At 39.1% G+C, this 16557-nt stretch overlaps 1 protein-coding gene across 2 annotated transcripts; it reads left to right on the top strand.

The window, feature by feature from the left end:
- On the top strand, window positions 1-16557 carry STX2 (syntaxin 2). Of its 2 annotated transcripts, XM_050318638.1 has the most exons (11): window positions 1-66; window positions 6055-6126; window positions 6614-6713; window positions 7969-8043; window positions 8892-8965; window positions 9159-9267; window positions 10699-10772; window positions 10884-11021; window positions 12342-12452; window positions 13086-13213; window positions 14534-16557. In XM_050318638.1, the coding sequence occupies exons 1-10, from the start codon at window positions 37-39 to the stop codon at window positions 13167-13169; spliced, it is 867 nt and encodes a 288-aa protein (XP_050174595.1). In that variant the 5' UTR covers window positions 1-36; the 3' UTR covers window positions 13170-13213; window positions 14534-16557. The 2 variants fall into 2 exon arrangements, with proteins under 2 accessions (XP_050174595.1, XP_050174596.1); XM_050318639.1 differs by lacking the exon at window positions 13086-13213.

The raw sequence follows: 16557 nt of genomic DNA, 5'->3' as shown, positions 1-16557 counted from the left end.
ACCCCAGGAACCCCAGGAACCCCAGCAGCCGCGGGGATGAAGGACCGTCTGGCGGACCTGGCAGAGGTGCGGGGGAGGGTTTCGCGGGGGGGGGCGCAGCGGCCGCCCGAGGTAACGGGCAGGGCAGGGAGGGCTTTGCGCGATCCCTGTGGGCTGGGAGGGCCGCGGCTGCCTCCGCCATCCCTTCTCCGGTTGTTTTTGTAGCCCGGCGGGGGATAAACCCCGCGGTCCCTGTGCTTTGGGGGTGGGTCTGTCCCCCCCCGGCAGCTGCGCGGCCCTGGTGCGTCAGTGGAGCTTTCTGCAGTTTATTTTCCGCGTGTTTACAAAATGGTAGCTGGCCGTGTTTATACGCGCTTTTTCCTTTCCCTTATTTGTGCTGTGGAAACAGTATCCTTAAAAAAAGAAGGGAGAGTTGAGTGTGAGCGGGAGGTACCGTCAGTCTGGCTGCGACAGGATATGGCCTGGGTAAAATAAAAGGATATTTGGTTGTGTTTTTTTTTTTTCCTTTTTCCCTTTCCTGAAAAGAAATGGAAATGGAGAACACACAGGAGTTCCTGTGATAGTTCCAGAGCTCCACATACATGTAGAAGTTGGCGTGTGTTGAGTTGCATCTAAGGCTCGTTCACCTTAAAGAGTGATATCATATCTTCTGGGTCACAAAATTAATTTTGGAAGCCCCATCTGTAGTGGTGGAATTACCAGTGTCTTTGTTTTCCTCTCCCGAAAGGATGAATTGGTGTCTGAAAAGTTTTAGCGTGATTAAATTACGGTGTCTCTAGCAGGAATGATGTTTTGGAGTCATGCCAGAAAACAATAGTGTCATTTCTTTCAGGTATCCTCATTCCCTTCTCCTGTTTCTAAACAGTCCAGGCTGCAGGAATGCGTGCCAAATTTCGGTGATGAGGCACTGTGTTCCAGACAGAGGAAGCAACAAATGGTGGTCCAAATTTGGGCTTTAATTTATAATCCTAAACCTCTACACTTAATTCTGGCTGAGGGGGAGCAGTAATGATCTGCTGTGGGGGGATTTAATTAAAAAAATCAACCCCTACCCTCGATGCTCCCCCCCATTGAGATTGTTACAAGTGTTTAAAGCAGCTGTACATACAGGTTTTAAGACAACTTTATTTGACATCTGAAAACTACTGCAGCAAACTACTGGTTTAACTGCTGCAGCAAGCAGCTTTAAACACTGTGGTCAGAAATAAAATATTAACATTTATTTGCCTATTTTCCACAGTGTTTGAGTCTGCTGGGTGTAGTTTCGTTGTGTTTTAGTTGGCTAAGTGAAAAAGCGAAGAGTAGAGTGTAGACACTGTGGTTTTCAAACAGGCCTAGGCCTGCAAAACCTTCAGGAATAACTGTGCCTTGTCTCTTTCCCTTAATGTAAGGATTTCCTTGGATGTTGCTTTGGTCATGCCTTACCTGTGAGTTCCATCCATCCACTCCATTTCCCCCAACAGACAGTTTAAGAGATCCCAGTGCTGTAATCGGTCTACACTGACCTGTTTTAACTGAGCACAGCATTCCCTTTAGCAGAAATGTTAATTTAACATGTGTTTGTTTGTGTGTTCCTGATTATTTTTCTTTGGGCAACAAGCAAACTGTTTTGTCGTTGAAAGCTGTTAAGTTTTTCCCAGATTTCCCTTTATAAAGAAGAGGGAGAAATGTTACCTGTCAGTGTCTGTGGTTCATTAACATAACGTTACATGTTGATATTTTTAATAGGCTATATTTAGTAGGTAAACAGTGCTAAAGTAGTTGCTGGAGAAGGAAATTGTTGAGGACATGCAGATTATATAGCCTTCAGATAATGTTGCTTGCTCTTGATTTCTTAGCTAGAAGGAGTTTTGTAAAGTATGTGCTTTTTCAGACGATAGCAAACATAATTGTGTTTGTTCAACTTTAGGAGATTATTTTAATGTCGTTTCTAAATCATTCTAAGCGGGCCAAAATGAACGTCTTGCAGCTGCTTGAGTTGTCATTTAATACAATTGCTTGGAGAATTGATCAAATCCCAGACTGGTTTGAGTTATTTTGAGCACAAATAAGTGTAAGATTAAAAGGTTCTCTCTCTGATCCAATACACTGTTTTCAGCAGGGGTTTATAGTAGATATTTAGGGAAGAAAAAAAAGTTTAGTACAGAGCTATGATGGCAGAGTATTCTCCCTTCAGTGGTTCGGTGTTCACAGATAACAAGTCCATCTTGGAACAGCTTTAAAAGAGCTGTAGAATCTGTGTTCAGACACCCAGATGGGCACATTTAGCTTATGTCAGGTATTAAAAACAGATGTCCTTTTAAAGGTCTGTTAGTAAAAATCATTCATACCTTTTTCGGTTTTGTTGTTAAATCCTTTAAGACAGAGAGAAGATGTAAACCTCTGCTCAGGTGTGATGTTTTAGATCTCAGGTTTGGGGTGCACTCTCCATATGGCTCAAAACTTACCACCTTGCTGGATGCTGAAGTGGATGCAGAGCTGTCCACTGAAATCCATTTTTTATGCTTGATTGGGGAATTATTTAAAAAGCTTGGTTTTTATATTCCTTTACTCTTGAGTGTAAATGAAGATATCTTACATATAATCTTTGAAAAATGTTTGTATTTGACTGTAGCTTTTTTTAAGTTGGGACCTATGCCTTGAACAGAACTGCATTGATTTTTCCTGAACTATTTCTTGGACATTCACTTAGTGGCCCCAAAACTGTTTAGGAACGAGTGAAAAACAAAGTCACAGGCATTAAAATTGTTAGAATTGGGTGGCATGGAAACAAATGCAAAATGAACCTTTCCAGAAGGAGGAAAACATGACTGTGTCCTTTTTCCCCATGTCACCCTCATATGTGAGACTTTGTTCAAACATGGAATTTTCTGAAGATGATCTGTGTGCCTTCCATGTCCTACCAGTGGGAAGCAATTTACTGTAGATGGTTACCATAGGATGTTTCTCTGTTTGTACAATAATACTGTTAAATGCACGTTAATGATTGACCTGCCAAAGCTGCCGGACAGCTCTCACTGGGCCCTCTGTGAGCCCTCCTTGCTGCTCTGATACAAAGCAATTTCTGCACACACTGATGCTGTGAGGAGAAGCTCTAACACTCTGTAAGGTGCTCCTTGGCCTGGTTCATTGGGATAATGGGCAGTTGTTATCCTTGCAGCCTGCCAGAGGAATGCACGTGACCTGGACTGAGAAAGAACTAACCTTGAATTTCAAGGGCAAGCAATAGTCACGTTTTTCAGTCAAAAGCTGTTTTCAGTTTTGAAGGTCAGTAATTATTAAGATACCTCCAGCTAGGCTTATTTCTGCAATTCTGTGAGGTGTTGGAAGGGACAAAACTTTCAAGGCAGCTTCTGCTTGGAGCTGAGAAATGATAGTGTGTGAATACCTGGATCCTGTTGTGTGAATCCATGTTGTGATTCAAGCCCAGCTGGCACCTGGAGCAGCGCTCGGCTGCTCCCTTGGCCTCTCCCTCCCTCATCCCGCTGGGATGGGGGGCAGAATTGCAACAGGGGGAAAATTCCTGTGTTGAGATCAGTACAGTTTGATAGGTAAAGCAAAAGCTGCACACAACCAGAGGAAAACAAGGAATTCATTCCCCACTTCCCATGGGCAGGCAGGTGTCCAGCCATCCCCAGGCTCTGTCACACCTAACGGGGACCTGGGAAGACAGAGTGCCGTAACACCAAAGATGTCCCCCCCTTCCTTCTTCTTCCCCTGTCTTTGTACACTGAGCATGATGCCATGTGGCCTGGAATATCCCTTGGGTCACTTGGGGACAGCTGTCCTGCCTGTGTCCCCTCCCAGCTTCTTGTGCCTCCCGGGCTTTGCAGGTGGGGTGAGGAGCAGAAAAGGCCTCGACCCTGTGTGAGCTCAGCTCAGCAGTAACTGAAACATCCCTGTGTCATCAGCCCTGTTTCCAGCACAAATCCAAAACACAGCCCGTACCAGTCACTGTGAAGAAAGTTAACTCTGTCCCAGCCAAAACCAGCACAAACAGCTCGTGAGGAACTTGATCTGTTTTATAGGTCTGTGAGGTTTATGGAGTTGTGTGTTCCAGACCTTCAGTCCCAAGGTCAAGGTGTGAGCTGCAAACAGACTATATTAGATTGCTCTTGGCATTGAGTGAAACATTTTATCAGTTTTTTGTGATACTGCTTGTACTGGGGAGGTGAGGTCTAGGGGGAGCAATATGTTTCTTCTAAACTCAGTGATAAAAGGGAGTCCTTGGTTGAGCTGTGTGCTTGTCAAAAGAGCACATCACTTCAGCTGAAGAGTTAGCAAATAAGCTGTATTTTAGGTAAGACATGATTTAAGAACATAGAGAACAGAGGCTGACAAACTCATCAGGTGTCTCGAGTGCTGATGTTTGAAGTAGGCTGCCCATAAATCCTTCTACAAATCGTAGGAAGCAAATTGATCTGTCAGTGATGTCACTGCAATCAAATGGGAAAGCGAAATACACGTGGCATTGACAGGGGGTTGGGTGATCGTGATGAAGCATCTCCAAACAGGATTTCTGAGGCAGAGTTTTGTAGCTTTCAGTTGTTTAGGGTTCACTCAGGTGTTAAATGTTTTGATAAGATCTGATCAGACTAAAAGCTGACATGCCAGATCTCTTAGCTGATGCTATTTTCATTATTTTTAATTCATTATTTTTTACTCAGTAAATATCTCTTGCATAGATAGTGACAATAAACATCTTTAAAGCATAGCTCATTCTTAAATATTAACTTAAAACTGGTAACTTAGTAGCAGTGCAGTCTTTGAAGTGGTAAAAGCTGGGTGGCTTCATTCGGGCACAGACTTCCTTCCTTATTTGTGCAAGACTGTTCATTGATTACAATCTCTAAGGACAGATAATCTGAGTTCTAGTGATCATTTCCCCAAAGTCTTTAGTGACACACAGCACTAGGAGTGGCTGGAGAGTGGTTCAGCAGAGCAATGACAACTCCATTCCTTAGGGCATTCTGGTTTTCCCTTAGAATAAAATCCAGATGATTTCTGACAAATATGTTGCCAGAGGGCTTTATGCACTCCCTGAATTTGCAGGAGAGGAACTGTCACAAAGTATAGTAACTTTCCTTGAAGATTTGGGGCACTCTTATATTTTGATGCACAAATCCTAATTGAGTATAACTTCCTTTATTAGATAATAGCAGTGTTTGACACAGGATTAAATGGCAGAACTGTCACACAGATAATATATATGTCAGCAAATTTAGTAAAACCAGAACCAAAGGGTAATAGGGTCACAGGTTAGGAGCAGAGAGAGGGTGTTACCAGATCAAAGGCAGAGGGCCTTGTTCTTAGAAAGGTGTCTTGGACATGAAGGTCCCTTAATGATTCCTCTCCTGTAGTTTGGTTTTTTCTAACTGATAACCCATGGACTGGGTGTTCAAGTAATATTTTGGTTCAGTGCAGTTCAAACAGTCTGTGCTCAGCACAGGGAACTGGAGAAGACAGGAGCTGGAGCTCTTTGCCTTTATATGATGCATGTTAATTCTCTGTTTTCCTGTGATAAAAATTGAATCTCCATTCCCCTTAAGATCCCTGGATTCCACTGGGCTGGCTCAGGGGTTTGGGAGGTGTGACTGTGGGAGCTGCTGGGCTTTGTGCCCCGCAGGTGTGGCAGAGCCTGTCAGCTGCTGTTCGAGGGTTTATCAATTATGCAATGCATTTATAGTTTAGTGTAGCATAATTATGTCTAATTTGGTGTGGAATGGCAGCCTTGAAAACACCTCAGGGCAAAAGTAGTGAGTTGGTGATGGCTTTTCACTCTGGCTGTCATTAGATGTTTAGTTACTACATCACAAGGCCGCTCTCAGCACCTCTCTCTGTATTTCTTTCACAACTCTGTAGTACTCAGGTGACTTTCTGTGGCCTCTCTTTATTTGTTTTTAGGTGACAGTCTGCAGCAAAGCAAAACTTTTTGACTTTGCAGGCTACTGACAAAAACATGTATGCATCTGTGTAGCAATGTGGCACAACTTTTTTGTTTCAGAACAGTATCTGGAGTTTTATTTCATCGATTTGTTTTGTTGTCTCCTACAGTATAAAGGAAATGAAGATGGGGAGACAGTTATTATTGAGAAAGACCATTTCATGGATGACTTTTTCCAGCAGGTAAAGTTAGAATTTTCATTATGCATTACAAATTTAGTGTTTTCTCTTTGTGCCTTTTCATTTCTGTAATTAGGTGTAACTGTTCCCTTCTACACCTACCCTCCAGTATGGTTTGTCAAATCAAATGTTGGTAACACTTTATCTTACTTATTTCAGGGTGTTTTCTGTTTTTCTTGCAGACAAATGATTTTAAGTCCTATGGACAAGGAGTTTGCTAATAGAATTTTAAAATATTTTTATTAAGAAGAATAGCACTTAAGTTTATGGCCACACAGAATATCTTTGCTATTAAGAATGAAATTTTTTTTATTAAAAAGAAAAATTACAGGCTTTTTAAATGTCAACATTTCTACTGGGATTTCTGTCATGTCCTTACAAATGTTTCAATGAAATAATTTATGATTTTTATTACCAATTATTTTCATTTAAAAAAAACGTTGCCCTGATTTATTCTAATGTCTTCATTGCTATATTTCTCTTCCTCCAGGTTGAGGAAATTAGAAATAATATAGCAAAAATAGCACAAAATGTGGAAGAAGTGAAGAAGCAGCACAGCATTATCCTGTCAGCACCAAATCCTGAAGGAAGTGAGTAACAATTTTGAAGATTTCATGTATGTGTGGCTGGATATTCTGAAATACTGATTGTTTTATCCGTTCATAGGAATAAAACTGCAGGTGTTCAGTTGTTACCTCATCCAAACTTTTTCTAGATCAAAACTCAGTTTAATATGGTATCTTGCAATTGATTTTGTCTTCAGAAACTTAGAGGCTACTTACCTTCCTTGTCTTTGTGGAAATGTGGGAGTTGTCCACTGAAGAGCTTTATTCTTTTACTCTCTTTGTTCTTCAGTAGGGACAAGGCCACAGTTAAGAGTTCCTATAAGGAGCCCTATTTTTAGAGGCTTTAACCTCAGAACTGGAAATGAAGTTGTGCTTTCTGGTCAGAGAACTCCAAAGTTTAAGGAACTTGCTCAGGAAATGGAACCTTCATTGTTCTCAACCCTTGTGAACTCAAGGCATCTGGGCAGGGCTCAGAGAAAAGGGAAGAGAAGATGCTGAGATGTTTTTCCTCAGTGTTTCAGTGCTGGCTTGGCATTTATCTTGTTGATGAAAACTGAACTTTGGACATTAGTTCTTTATTTTCTCTGTTTATGGATGGGTGTTCTGTGTTCTTACAACGGATTTTGGAGGCTGCTTTTTGTCTTAACAGGTGTGTACAATTAATGAATCTCAGGCTCAATAAGGGTTCTTCTAAATGTTTAAAGTCCTTGGTCTCAGCTCATTTGTCAGCTTGTTTTTTGTGCTAAAAATTATGCTCAATAATGCATCTGAATTGTGTAGGAACAGCAAACACAGGAACAGAGATCTGGTTAAGTTCTTCATGAATGTTCTGTATAGAATCCTTCAAAACATACAGGTCAGGCATGTACAGTTATCTTAAGTGTCAAAGCAATGAATACATGATAGACAACACAATTTTTAAAAAAGGGTGAGATGAGTCTGTATTTTCCCTTGTGTTTAGAACTCAGTAAAATTTGATTTTTGCTTAGCAAACAATATTACCCAGAAAGTGTTAAGAGAAACTGTGCAATGTTTTATCACCTGGTTTAGTTGATGATTTGGTAATAACATTTCCCAAGTGTAAACCTGTCACAAGAAGCAGGAACCTGATAGTATGCTATTATAAAAATGGTATGTAAAGTACTTAAGAGTATAATAAACTTCACCTCTGCATGGTTATTCTGAATGTAATTATGAGGTTGGAAGGTAGAGTTGTAAATGTTTGCTGACTTGCTATTATCAGTCATAAACAAATCCAAAAAATTACTGTTTTTTAAAGGAACAAAGGAAGAACTTGAAGAATTAAATGAGGAAATAAAGAAGATTGCAAACAAAATCCGGGCCAGGCTAAAGGGTGAGTTGTGAGCACAAATAAAACTGCTGTCACTTGCAGTGATTCAGGATATTAGCAGTGTTGCAGCTGAACTTCTCAACTTTGAAAGCTGAATTATTTATGCATAAACTGTACTGTACAGCTGTTAAAAAAGAGAGTGAGAGAAACACCTCCCTGCCAGCTGATGTTCAGCCCATGGCAGTGCCAGTGTCATCCTCTACTTCGTTCCTCCATGGCAAACTTCACCACTGACAAACACAGGTCTCAGCACAGCCTTGCTTGTGGAACAGGACAGAAAGCCTGCCTGCTTTCAGAAATACCCTAGGAAATTACAGTGCAAAGTAATTTCTGCAGCTCAAATACCTTTTTTGGATTTGTGGAATAAGAGAGTCTCCATGACATAAATGCCATAAGGTATTGCCCTAAAGCACTTACTGTATTTTATATTCAGACTAATTAATTTTGCTGGGGATTTCCCCTGTGAGTGTGTCTTAGCTGGTTATCAGGAGTTCTGAAATACACTGAAGAGTTTCAAAGTTTCTAGATTACAATTACTGTGTTTTTGTCCTCCCAGAGATACTGAGGTGAGCTGTTTATGGTTTAAAACCCGTTTTGCTAAACCTTTTAAAGTTTTTGCAGCATAACCTGGTGTGAGTCTGTTAAGACTGTTGAATTAGTTACTGTGTTTTAAGATCTATACCAATTATCAAAATTATTTAAAAATTTTATATATCTCACTGCCACCCCTGAAATGTTAGGCATGTAGAGAACTTGTCTATGTAAAAAGTAATAATAGTATTTACAAAGTAGTTGAGCTACACTGTTAAATAACTGAACATGGACTCAGAGCATTCTTGTCTTGTTCTCAGCTATTGAACAAAGTTTTGACCAGGGTGAAAATGCCAATCGGACATCAGTGGACCTCAGGATAAGGAAAACACAGGTATGAGCACTTGAGAATAAAGAAAACAGAAGGATTTTAGGAAATTGCAGAATATTTCAGCAGAGTTAAAATCAATCTCAGAACTTCACCTTCTGTTTTGGGGGGAAGTAAATACTGCTCTGAGTTGTTGTGCAGTACTATTTGCTGTATCAAAAAGATCAATAAATGTTTCTGTTCCACCTTTTTAACCCAGCACTCTGTGTTGGCTCACAAGTTTGTGGAGGTGATGACGGAATACAACGAGACCCAGACTCTCTTTCGGGAACGCAGCAAAGGTCGGATACAGCGGCAGTTAGAGATCAGTAAGTGACCTGAACGTGCTTTTTTTTAAAAAAACAAAAAGATTGTGTTCTTAGTACCTCCCTTGTTTCTTGTTATTTAAAAGATGGTGCAAAGCATCATTAGCTTGGACATCATCTGGGAGCATGTGAGAGAGAAGAAACAATTTTAGTGTATGGCATAAACTTGTTGATGTTACTCTTCAGAACAGCTGTAAAGAAAATAGAGAAAACTCACTGAATCGTAAAAACTATTCAAAAAATTAGCTTTTTCCTTTGCTTCATTTATTTCCAATGTTGCAACTTCAAATGAAGCATTAAGAAAAGCTGCCTTCTGAAACAGCAAGTGTTATTAAAAGCCATTCCAAAATTAACATGCTTAACAGGATATCTCTTTTTATGTGATGCCATTTTTGTCTACAAGGACACTTGTTAAATTCAGCTGGCATAAAATCAGTGCTGCTGTTTTATGTGCTCTGATCATTTGTTGCCTGACTCATCTATGAATGTTGATTATTATGGTGAGTATTTAGAAAGGTTCCTGACTCTACTCTGAACTACAGAGTTCAGAGAATCTGAACTCAGGACCTACCTTGGAAGGTGTCTAAAAATCTCTTACTTCATCTTGTACCTAAAGTTGGCCCTTTTTAATGTCTCCTGTAGAAGCAAATATGTTCATTGCTGAAATAGGGAATGCAAACAGCAATTGGCAAATTATAAGAAGACTTTGCTTTTCATGTGGTTCTCAAATTGATCATTAGCCTCCCATGGTCCAGTTTAGCATTTCAGTAAAGTTTATTAGGCAAGTTAAGTTGTATTTTGCTGTATGTTTGAGGGAAGGGACATGGTTCTTTTAAGTTCAAGTTGTTATGACCCAATTAGAGCCGTCAGCTTTTCTTAAGCACTAAAAATTTTAAAGCAGATTTTGCAGCATTCTTGGGTATTAACATCAGAAAGTAATACTCAAACTGTAGCTTTCTCCTGATAGGACAGAATTATGTAAGTTGGTACAGATATTCAGCTTATTTTACATTTGGAAGAACAGGGATTTGATATGGAATTGTTAAAACTGTACAGTACAAATCACTTTAATGTGTTGTGTAGCTCATAACACTTGTGTTTGTGGTTCCACTGTGATAATAGAATTCAGTTTGCCCAAAAATGCAATAATAAATTACATGAATGGTTACTTGTACTATGAAAAGCAGAAGGTACACTGTGGGTTATCATCTTCTCTGTGTGGAATATGGATGGAATCCTGCGTTGGGAAAATCAAATTTACGTAAAGATTTTGTTGCCTACACAGTGGTGGGGTGTGAGCAGTACAATGTTTTATCCTGCAAAATGCTTAATACAAGAACTGTCTTCGAATTGTCATCCTTCTGAGATGGTAAAATGATGTGTTCCAGACTGAACCAGTGATGTTATGTGAAATACTGTTGTTTTTTATCCTAGCTGGGAAGACCACCACTGATGAGGAACTGGAAGAAATGTTAGAGAGTGGTAATCCTTCCATTTTCACTTCTGATGTATGTATTTCTGCTCCAGCCATGTCTCTCTTCTATTCTACTGCTCCTGCTCCCTAGGAGTGTGTCAGCAGGTCCTTACTTACGTCCTTGTCTTTGTCCATCCTCCCAAAGATTATATCAGACTCTCAGATAACCAGGCAAGCTCTGAACGAGATCGAGTCCCGGCACAAGGACATTATGAAACTGGAATCCAGCATAAGGGAACTTCATGAAATGTTTATGGACATGGCAATGTTTGTTGAGACTCAGGTAAATGAACCAATTCAAACACATTTACGTGAGTGGTGGCTTTTTTCCCCTCAGTCTTCCTCTTTGCAATGTGCAGGAGCAGTTGTTTATATTCAGATAGTGCAGACTTAGAGTGGTTTTGGCTGTGAATAGAATATATAAATTTAATCACTGGAGGGTTTTTGTTTTAAGAAGCTTACCATCTCTGTACTTGTAGGACATGCTTTCAATAACTGAGCACAGACTTTCAGTTAGTACATGTAACCCTTTTTTCAACATGCTTAATTGGAATGTGCTTGAACGTTTTTGTGCATGTCTAAGTAAGAACAACTCTGTCCTGGGATGTTGGCTAACACCTTGGGAATTGAGGATTCTCAGACATGGTAAAGAACCACTGTGGTACAGTCATGTGTGTTAGCAAGCACTTAATACAGAGCTACAATTACTGCTGGGACTAACAGGAATGTGAAGGGTTGATAAGTCCTTCAGGTCATCTCTGACGTTCATAAACTTTGTCTTGACTTGTATATAAATTTGTTCTGTTTGTAGTCTTTACATAGCAGTTACTCAGGGAAAATATTTTTAATTTCTGCTCTGGAAAGTGAAAAGAATAATATTAGGAAATAAACTTTCCTGAAAAGGATTATTTTTTTAATTGTGTTTTTGCTCTACAAGTCCTGTGTTGCCTTGATATTACATATACAGCCAAGAGAAATTGGTAGCAGTTTTCTTTTGAATTAGAAATGACCAAAAGTTACTTGTGCATCATTCTTTAATGCTTTGCTGTTTACTGCTGCTGATAATTTCTTCTGATGGACAGAAACACAGGTAACAGACTTAACTGTCATTTTCCACCAATCCTCCATTTCATTGCCAAATTTCATTCACCGTAATCAGTTTGAATTTGTGATGTATTGACATCCCTCCATTCTGAGGAACTCACACGTGTGTGTTTCCTTGGAGAACTGTTGAGCCTTGTGTGAAAATACTCACCATCCTTCCCCACTTCCAGACACGTCAGGGATTTCTCATCTCCTTAGCGTGTCACTAAAACATACCTCACCCACAAAGGTATGTTTTCAGGTGTCCAGTACTTATTCCTGCAAAAGGGAATATGCCTGCCCTGCCCATGAATGTTCCTTGTTTGGTGAGAACTGTGAGTCTTTGCTTCTCCTCCCCTTTTCCCTTTACGTACGAAAGCAGAAAAAACATCACCCACTAAAATGCGCGTCACTCCCTTGCTGAAAGTAATTGCTGGTGCTCTGTAGGCTCCCTCCTCCTGGTTTCACTGAGCAAGGATCCACAGATTCCAATAACAGATCTTCAAAATTTCCTTCTCAGGGTGAAATGATCAACAACATAGAGAAGAACGTGATGAATGCAACAGATTATGTGGAACATGCAAAAGAAGAGACAAAAAAGGCAGTTAAATATCAAAGTAAAGCACGGAGGGTATGTTGTCTTTCTTAATTGTTCTAGTCAGTATTTTAACTTAGCACAAGATGAAGTGACCTTCAATTTTAGTTGAGTTTTTGTTGTTGTATTCACTCCTTCAAGGTAGAATTAATATGTGAATTTTCCTTGTGTGTAGTTGTGCTATTTAAAATTAGATTAGAAAATGTTGTTATGAATTAGTATATTGCAGAAGACTTAACAAAGGATTTTACAGGCAAACAAACACCCCACCACCTCAAACTGGAAGAAATCAAAACAACTCAGTTTTGTGAGGTTTTCTTAAGGTGAGCTGGATTTGAGGGAGTAGTGCATCTTTCTATAGATAGATATCTACGTAGAACACACCTGTTATATTTACAAAAGATTGTTTAAGAAGTGTCAAAGAGCCCATTTAATATGTTTGTAAATGGTGGTTGTACCATCTTTGATAACTCTATAGACATTACCACACTAGTTCACATGTAAATGTTTCTTCTTACGTATGCAAGACTGTACAGATAAATTTATCTCAATTGGAAATACTGCAGGCTTTAATAAAAGTGCTTGTGGATCTAAAACCTGTATAAGAGAACTGAAAATAAATGCATGTCTGAATGTGCTTAACATTAACAATACCTTGTTTTTTGACAGAAAATGTGGATAATTATCATTGTGTCAGTGGTGTTGGTTGCCATAATTGCTCTAATTATTGGTTTGTCTGTTGGTATTCGGTGATGGTTGGATAACCTCAGCATGCATGTCTTCCTGCCACTGTGGCAGTAAGTAACTAATCAACTAATTGTGCTCTTGTTTTCTCTGTATTGTTCTATTAACCCTTAATATCTGTACAGTTATTGCTGGGGGGGGTGGAGGGATGGAGGTGCATGGCTGGATCTCCTCCCTAACAGCTCCCTGCATGTGGATATTGCAAACTGACATCTAGTGGTAAACTGCTCCATGCACAGAAAGTCACTGCCTAACTCAGGAACAGGAGCAGATGAGACCAAAAAGCCAACTATTGTCTCCCACTGCTTTTAAGTTTGTTTTTTTATACTGAAAGTTCCCATTAGCAAATGATCTGCACTCAGATATGGAATGCTGGTTACACTTGGAACTCGATTATCAAGTGGGGTTTTCTATAGTTTTAAGCAGAGCTTTTAAAAAAGTAGGTGTCTGCAAGCAGGAAGTTGGCAATTATGCCTTACAGAACATCCTAAAGTGACTTACTTTGAAGCTGTTTATTAATACCAGACTAAATGAAACAGTGGGAAATAACAACATGTTTGTAAAAGGAAGTCTGCAGAGATTCCAGCTGGAATCCTAGGACAAGAATGAGGGGTTTTGTCGGTCTTCAGGTATTTGCTGTACTAATCTACCATTTCTGGTCAAGATAACACCTAGCCAGGCTAAGTAGAATTAACTAAGTAGCAATTAACTCTTTGCAGTCCAGCAGAAATCCAACTTTTTAAATGCAGTATCTTCCTGCTCTGCATGAGGTGCTCCAAGGGGTGTCAGTTCAGACAGCTTGTCAGGAATTCAGGTTTCTGTACTAACACTCTTTTAATATCAAACATTGACTTCTGCTGTTTTAATATCAAACATTGACTTTAGTCAGAAATACCTGATCTAGTGTCAGATTTTGATGCATTTACACAGGACCATCTCTTTTTCTCTTTCCCCCTGCAGCTCTTTGAGCTGTTACCCACAGAATGTTCTTACTGACATTGTCCTGAACTCCACCGAGTGTGCAGGTGGAAAGGTTTGGGCAGGCTGCAAATGTTTATCCAGGGAGGGTGGCAGTAAGCAGTTTCTGTGCTTAGACTTGACCTACATCTGTTTCTGTACGTCATGGTATTTACAGAAGTTGGGCATGAGTAATAAAAATTACCCTGGGAAGCAAAATACAGGCATGTTACACTCTGTCTTGTGGCTATGGTTACATTTGTGTTAGAAAAGAAAGACCAGCAGGAAATCCTAGCAGGGATAACTCTCCAGAAAGGAAATCCAAACTCTCAGGTTGGGTGTCAGTAATTTCCTGTGGCTCTCTGTGTGTTTAAACAAAGTGTTTCAACCCCGACTCTTCTCTCTTTTTCTTGCAGAAATTGATGTTCATCATTATCTGTGTAACTGTATTGCTTTTGATACTTGGAATTATCCTTGCAACAACACTGTCCTAGCAAGCACATTCCAAGAGTCGTGAACCTTCAGAAACTCCAAACTCTACATCTTTAGTAAAAACCAAACCTTGACCATGAATGATGCCTTACACTGTTCCACGATGATGACCTATCACTAATGGCTAAAAATGAAAGCAAAATCACTCGTAATGTTTACTCATAAACAAAGATCAGAATGTATTAGGATGTGTATGGATTCTCATCATAAACTAGGTTTGGAAGACTGAGACTTGCTCTTAATTGTTTTGAACTGAAGTAATTTAGGGGTTTTTTTTTCATATCTCAGTGTTATAGTTTAAAGAGGGAGTTGAGAGACAATTGAGTTTTTGACCGTTTTGCTTTTTTTCCTATTGCTAACATAATTCTAATCATGAATTTAGTACCTTGCTGGTGCTGCCTTTGTTAGTACTCTTGTGAACATTTTTATGAGATATAGCCTTGTCTTTATTAATTATTTAGTCACCTTAACCTATACAAGCTTTATGCTTAAACATTTTTTTCTCCAACAAGTGCTAAAATATTTTAACCTGAAAAGACTACTTATTTAACTGTCTGCTTAGTGCATTACACCCCAGAAGAAAAAAAAAAAAAAACAAAACTTTTTTTTTACACATGCCAGTTTTTAGTTTTTTTTCTTCGAGGTTAATTGCTTTAAATATTTCCTTCATATTTAATAAAAAAGTGAGTTGGAACATTTCTGGCAAAAGAAGACAGCAGTGAAGCACACTGAATTTGCACTTGAGCAAAGGAAACTGATGGATCAGCTCAGCCTCATTGTTCATGTGAATATGACAAAAAATTACTTTATAAAGCCAAATCAAGTTCTCTTGTTTCGAGCCTTGCTAATGTTGATGTATGAACATGGCACAGGAGGATTAACTCCTCCAGAGCAGTCTGCAACATAATACAAACTAAGACACTGACTTGTTATGAAATGTCTGTATATATAACATATATGAAGTGTTTTAGTGGATACATGCTTGTTGTAATGCTGGCTTGCATGACTTGAAATACTTCAAGTGTACCCAAATAACTGCATTTAATGTTACAGGTTATTTTTGTATAATTTTTTTTGTGTGTGTGTGTGTAAAATATTTGTAACTTGCATTTGTGACTCCTCATTGTTGAAGCATATCCCTGTAGATATGTAGATCTAATTCTCTTACAGTGTAAATATAGGACAGGATGATGTGTGCCTTTTTAAACACGGGCTGAAACCACACTCGTCGATGTTTTCAAACATTCAGCTCCAATCTCAGCTGCAGTGACTCGGTCCTGCAAGGTTAGAATCCTTCAACTTGTGTTTTGTTGGAAGGGTCTGAGATCAAAGTTACTCTGTAAACTAGAATTCAGTTTGACTTCATGAAATTCAGCAAAGTTTACAATTTATATTGTATGTATGAATATTCCTGCTTTGCTGTCCAAATATACTGTGAATGTGCTGGAGTTATTCCGATGTCAAACGTTGAAAAACCAACAAAAAATACTATTATTGGTCGTTTTGCAAGTCAGCCATAAAGAAGTCACTTGGAAAATTTGGCTTCACTAATGAACAAATTTCTTTTACCTCTTAAGTCCAGAACACTCACTGATGTTTGTGAGGAAGTTTACAAGCAAAGTAAGGAAAGATTGGTTGCCTTAGTACTTGTTCTAGGTAAATATATTTTTTATTCTATAGTTTTCTAGGTTTTTATCAGTAAATATTATTTATACACAAATTACACAGGGGGAAAAATCAGTCCTGTTATATTGTATTTTTTTTTCTTTATAATGCAGTAATTTGCCCATCAAAACCAGAAATTGGAATAGGCTACTTGTTGTACAGCTGCCTCAATGAGTCTGTTTTAAAACCAAACACAACTTGTTTTTCACATGAAGAATGTGAAATCTTCTTGGAGGGGAGTAAATCTCTAACCTATGCACTAATAAATTCATCTAAGCGAGCA

Source organism: Myiozetetes cayanensis, unplaced genomic scaffold (assembly GCF_022539395.1).
Source record: "Myiozetetes cayanensis isolate MyiCay16 unplaced genomic scaffold, myiCay2020 scf21, whole genome shotgun sequence".
NCBI lineage: Eukaryota > Metazoa > Chordata > Aves > Passeriformes > Tyrannidae > Myiozetetes > Myiozetetes cayanensis.
Note: the sequence above shows the minus strand (reverse complement) of the source record. Positions and strands in the feature narration are given on the sequence as shown.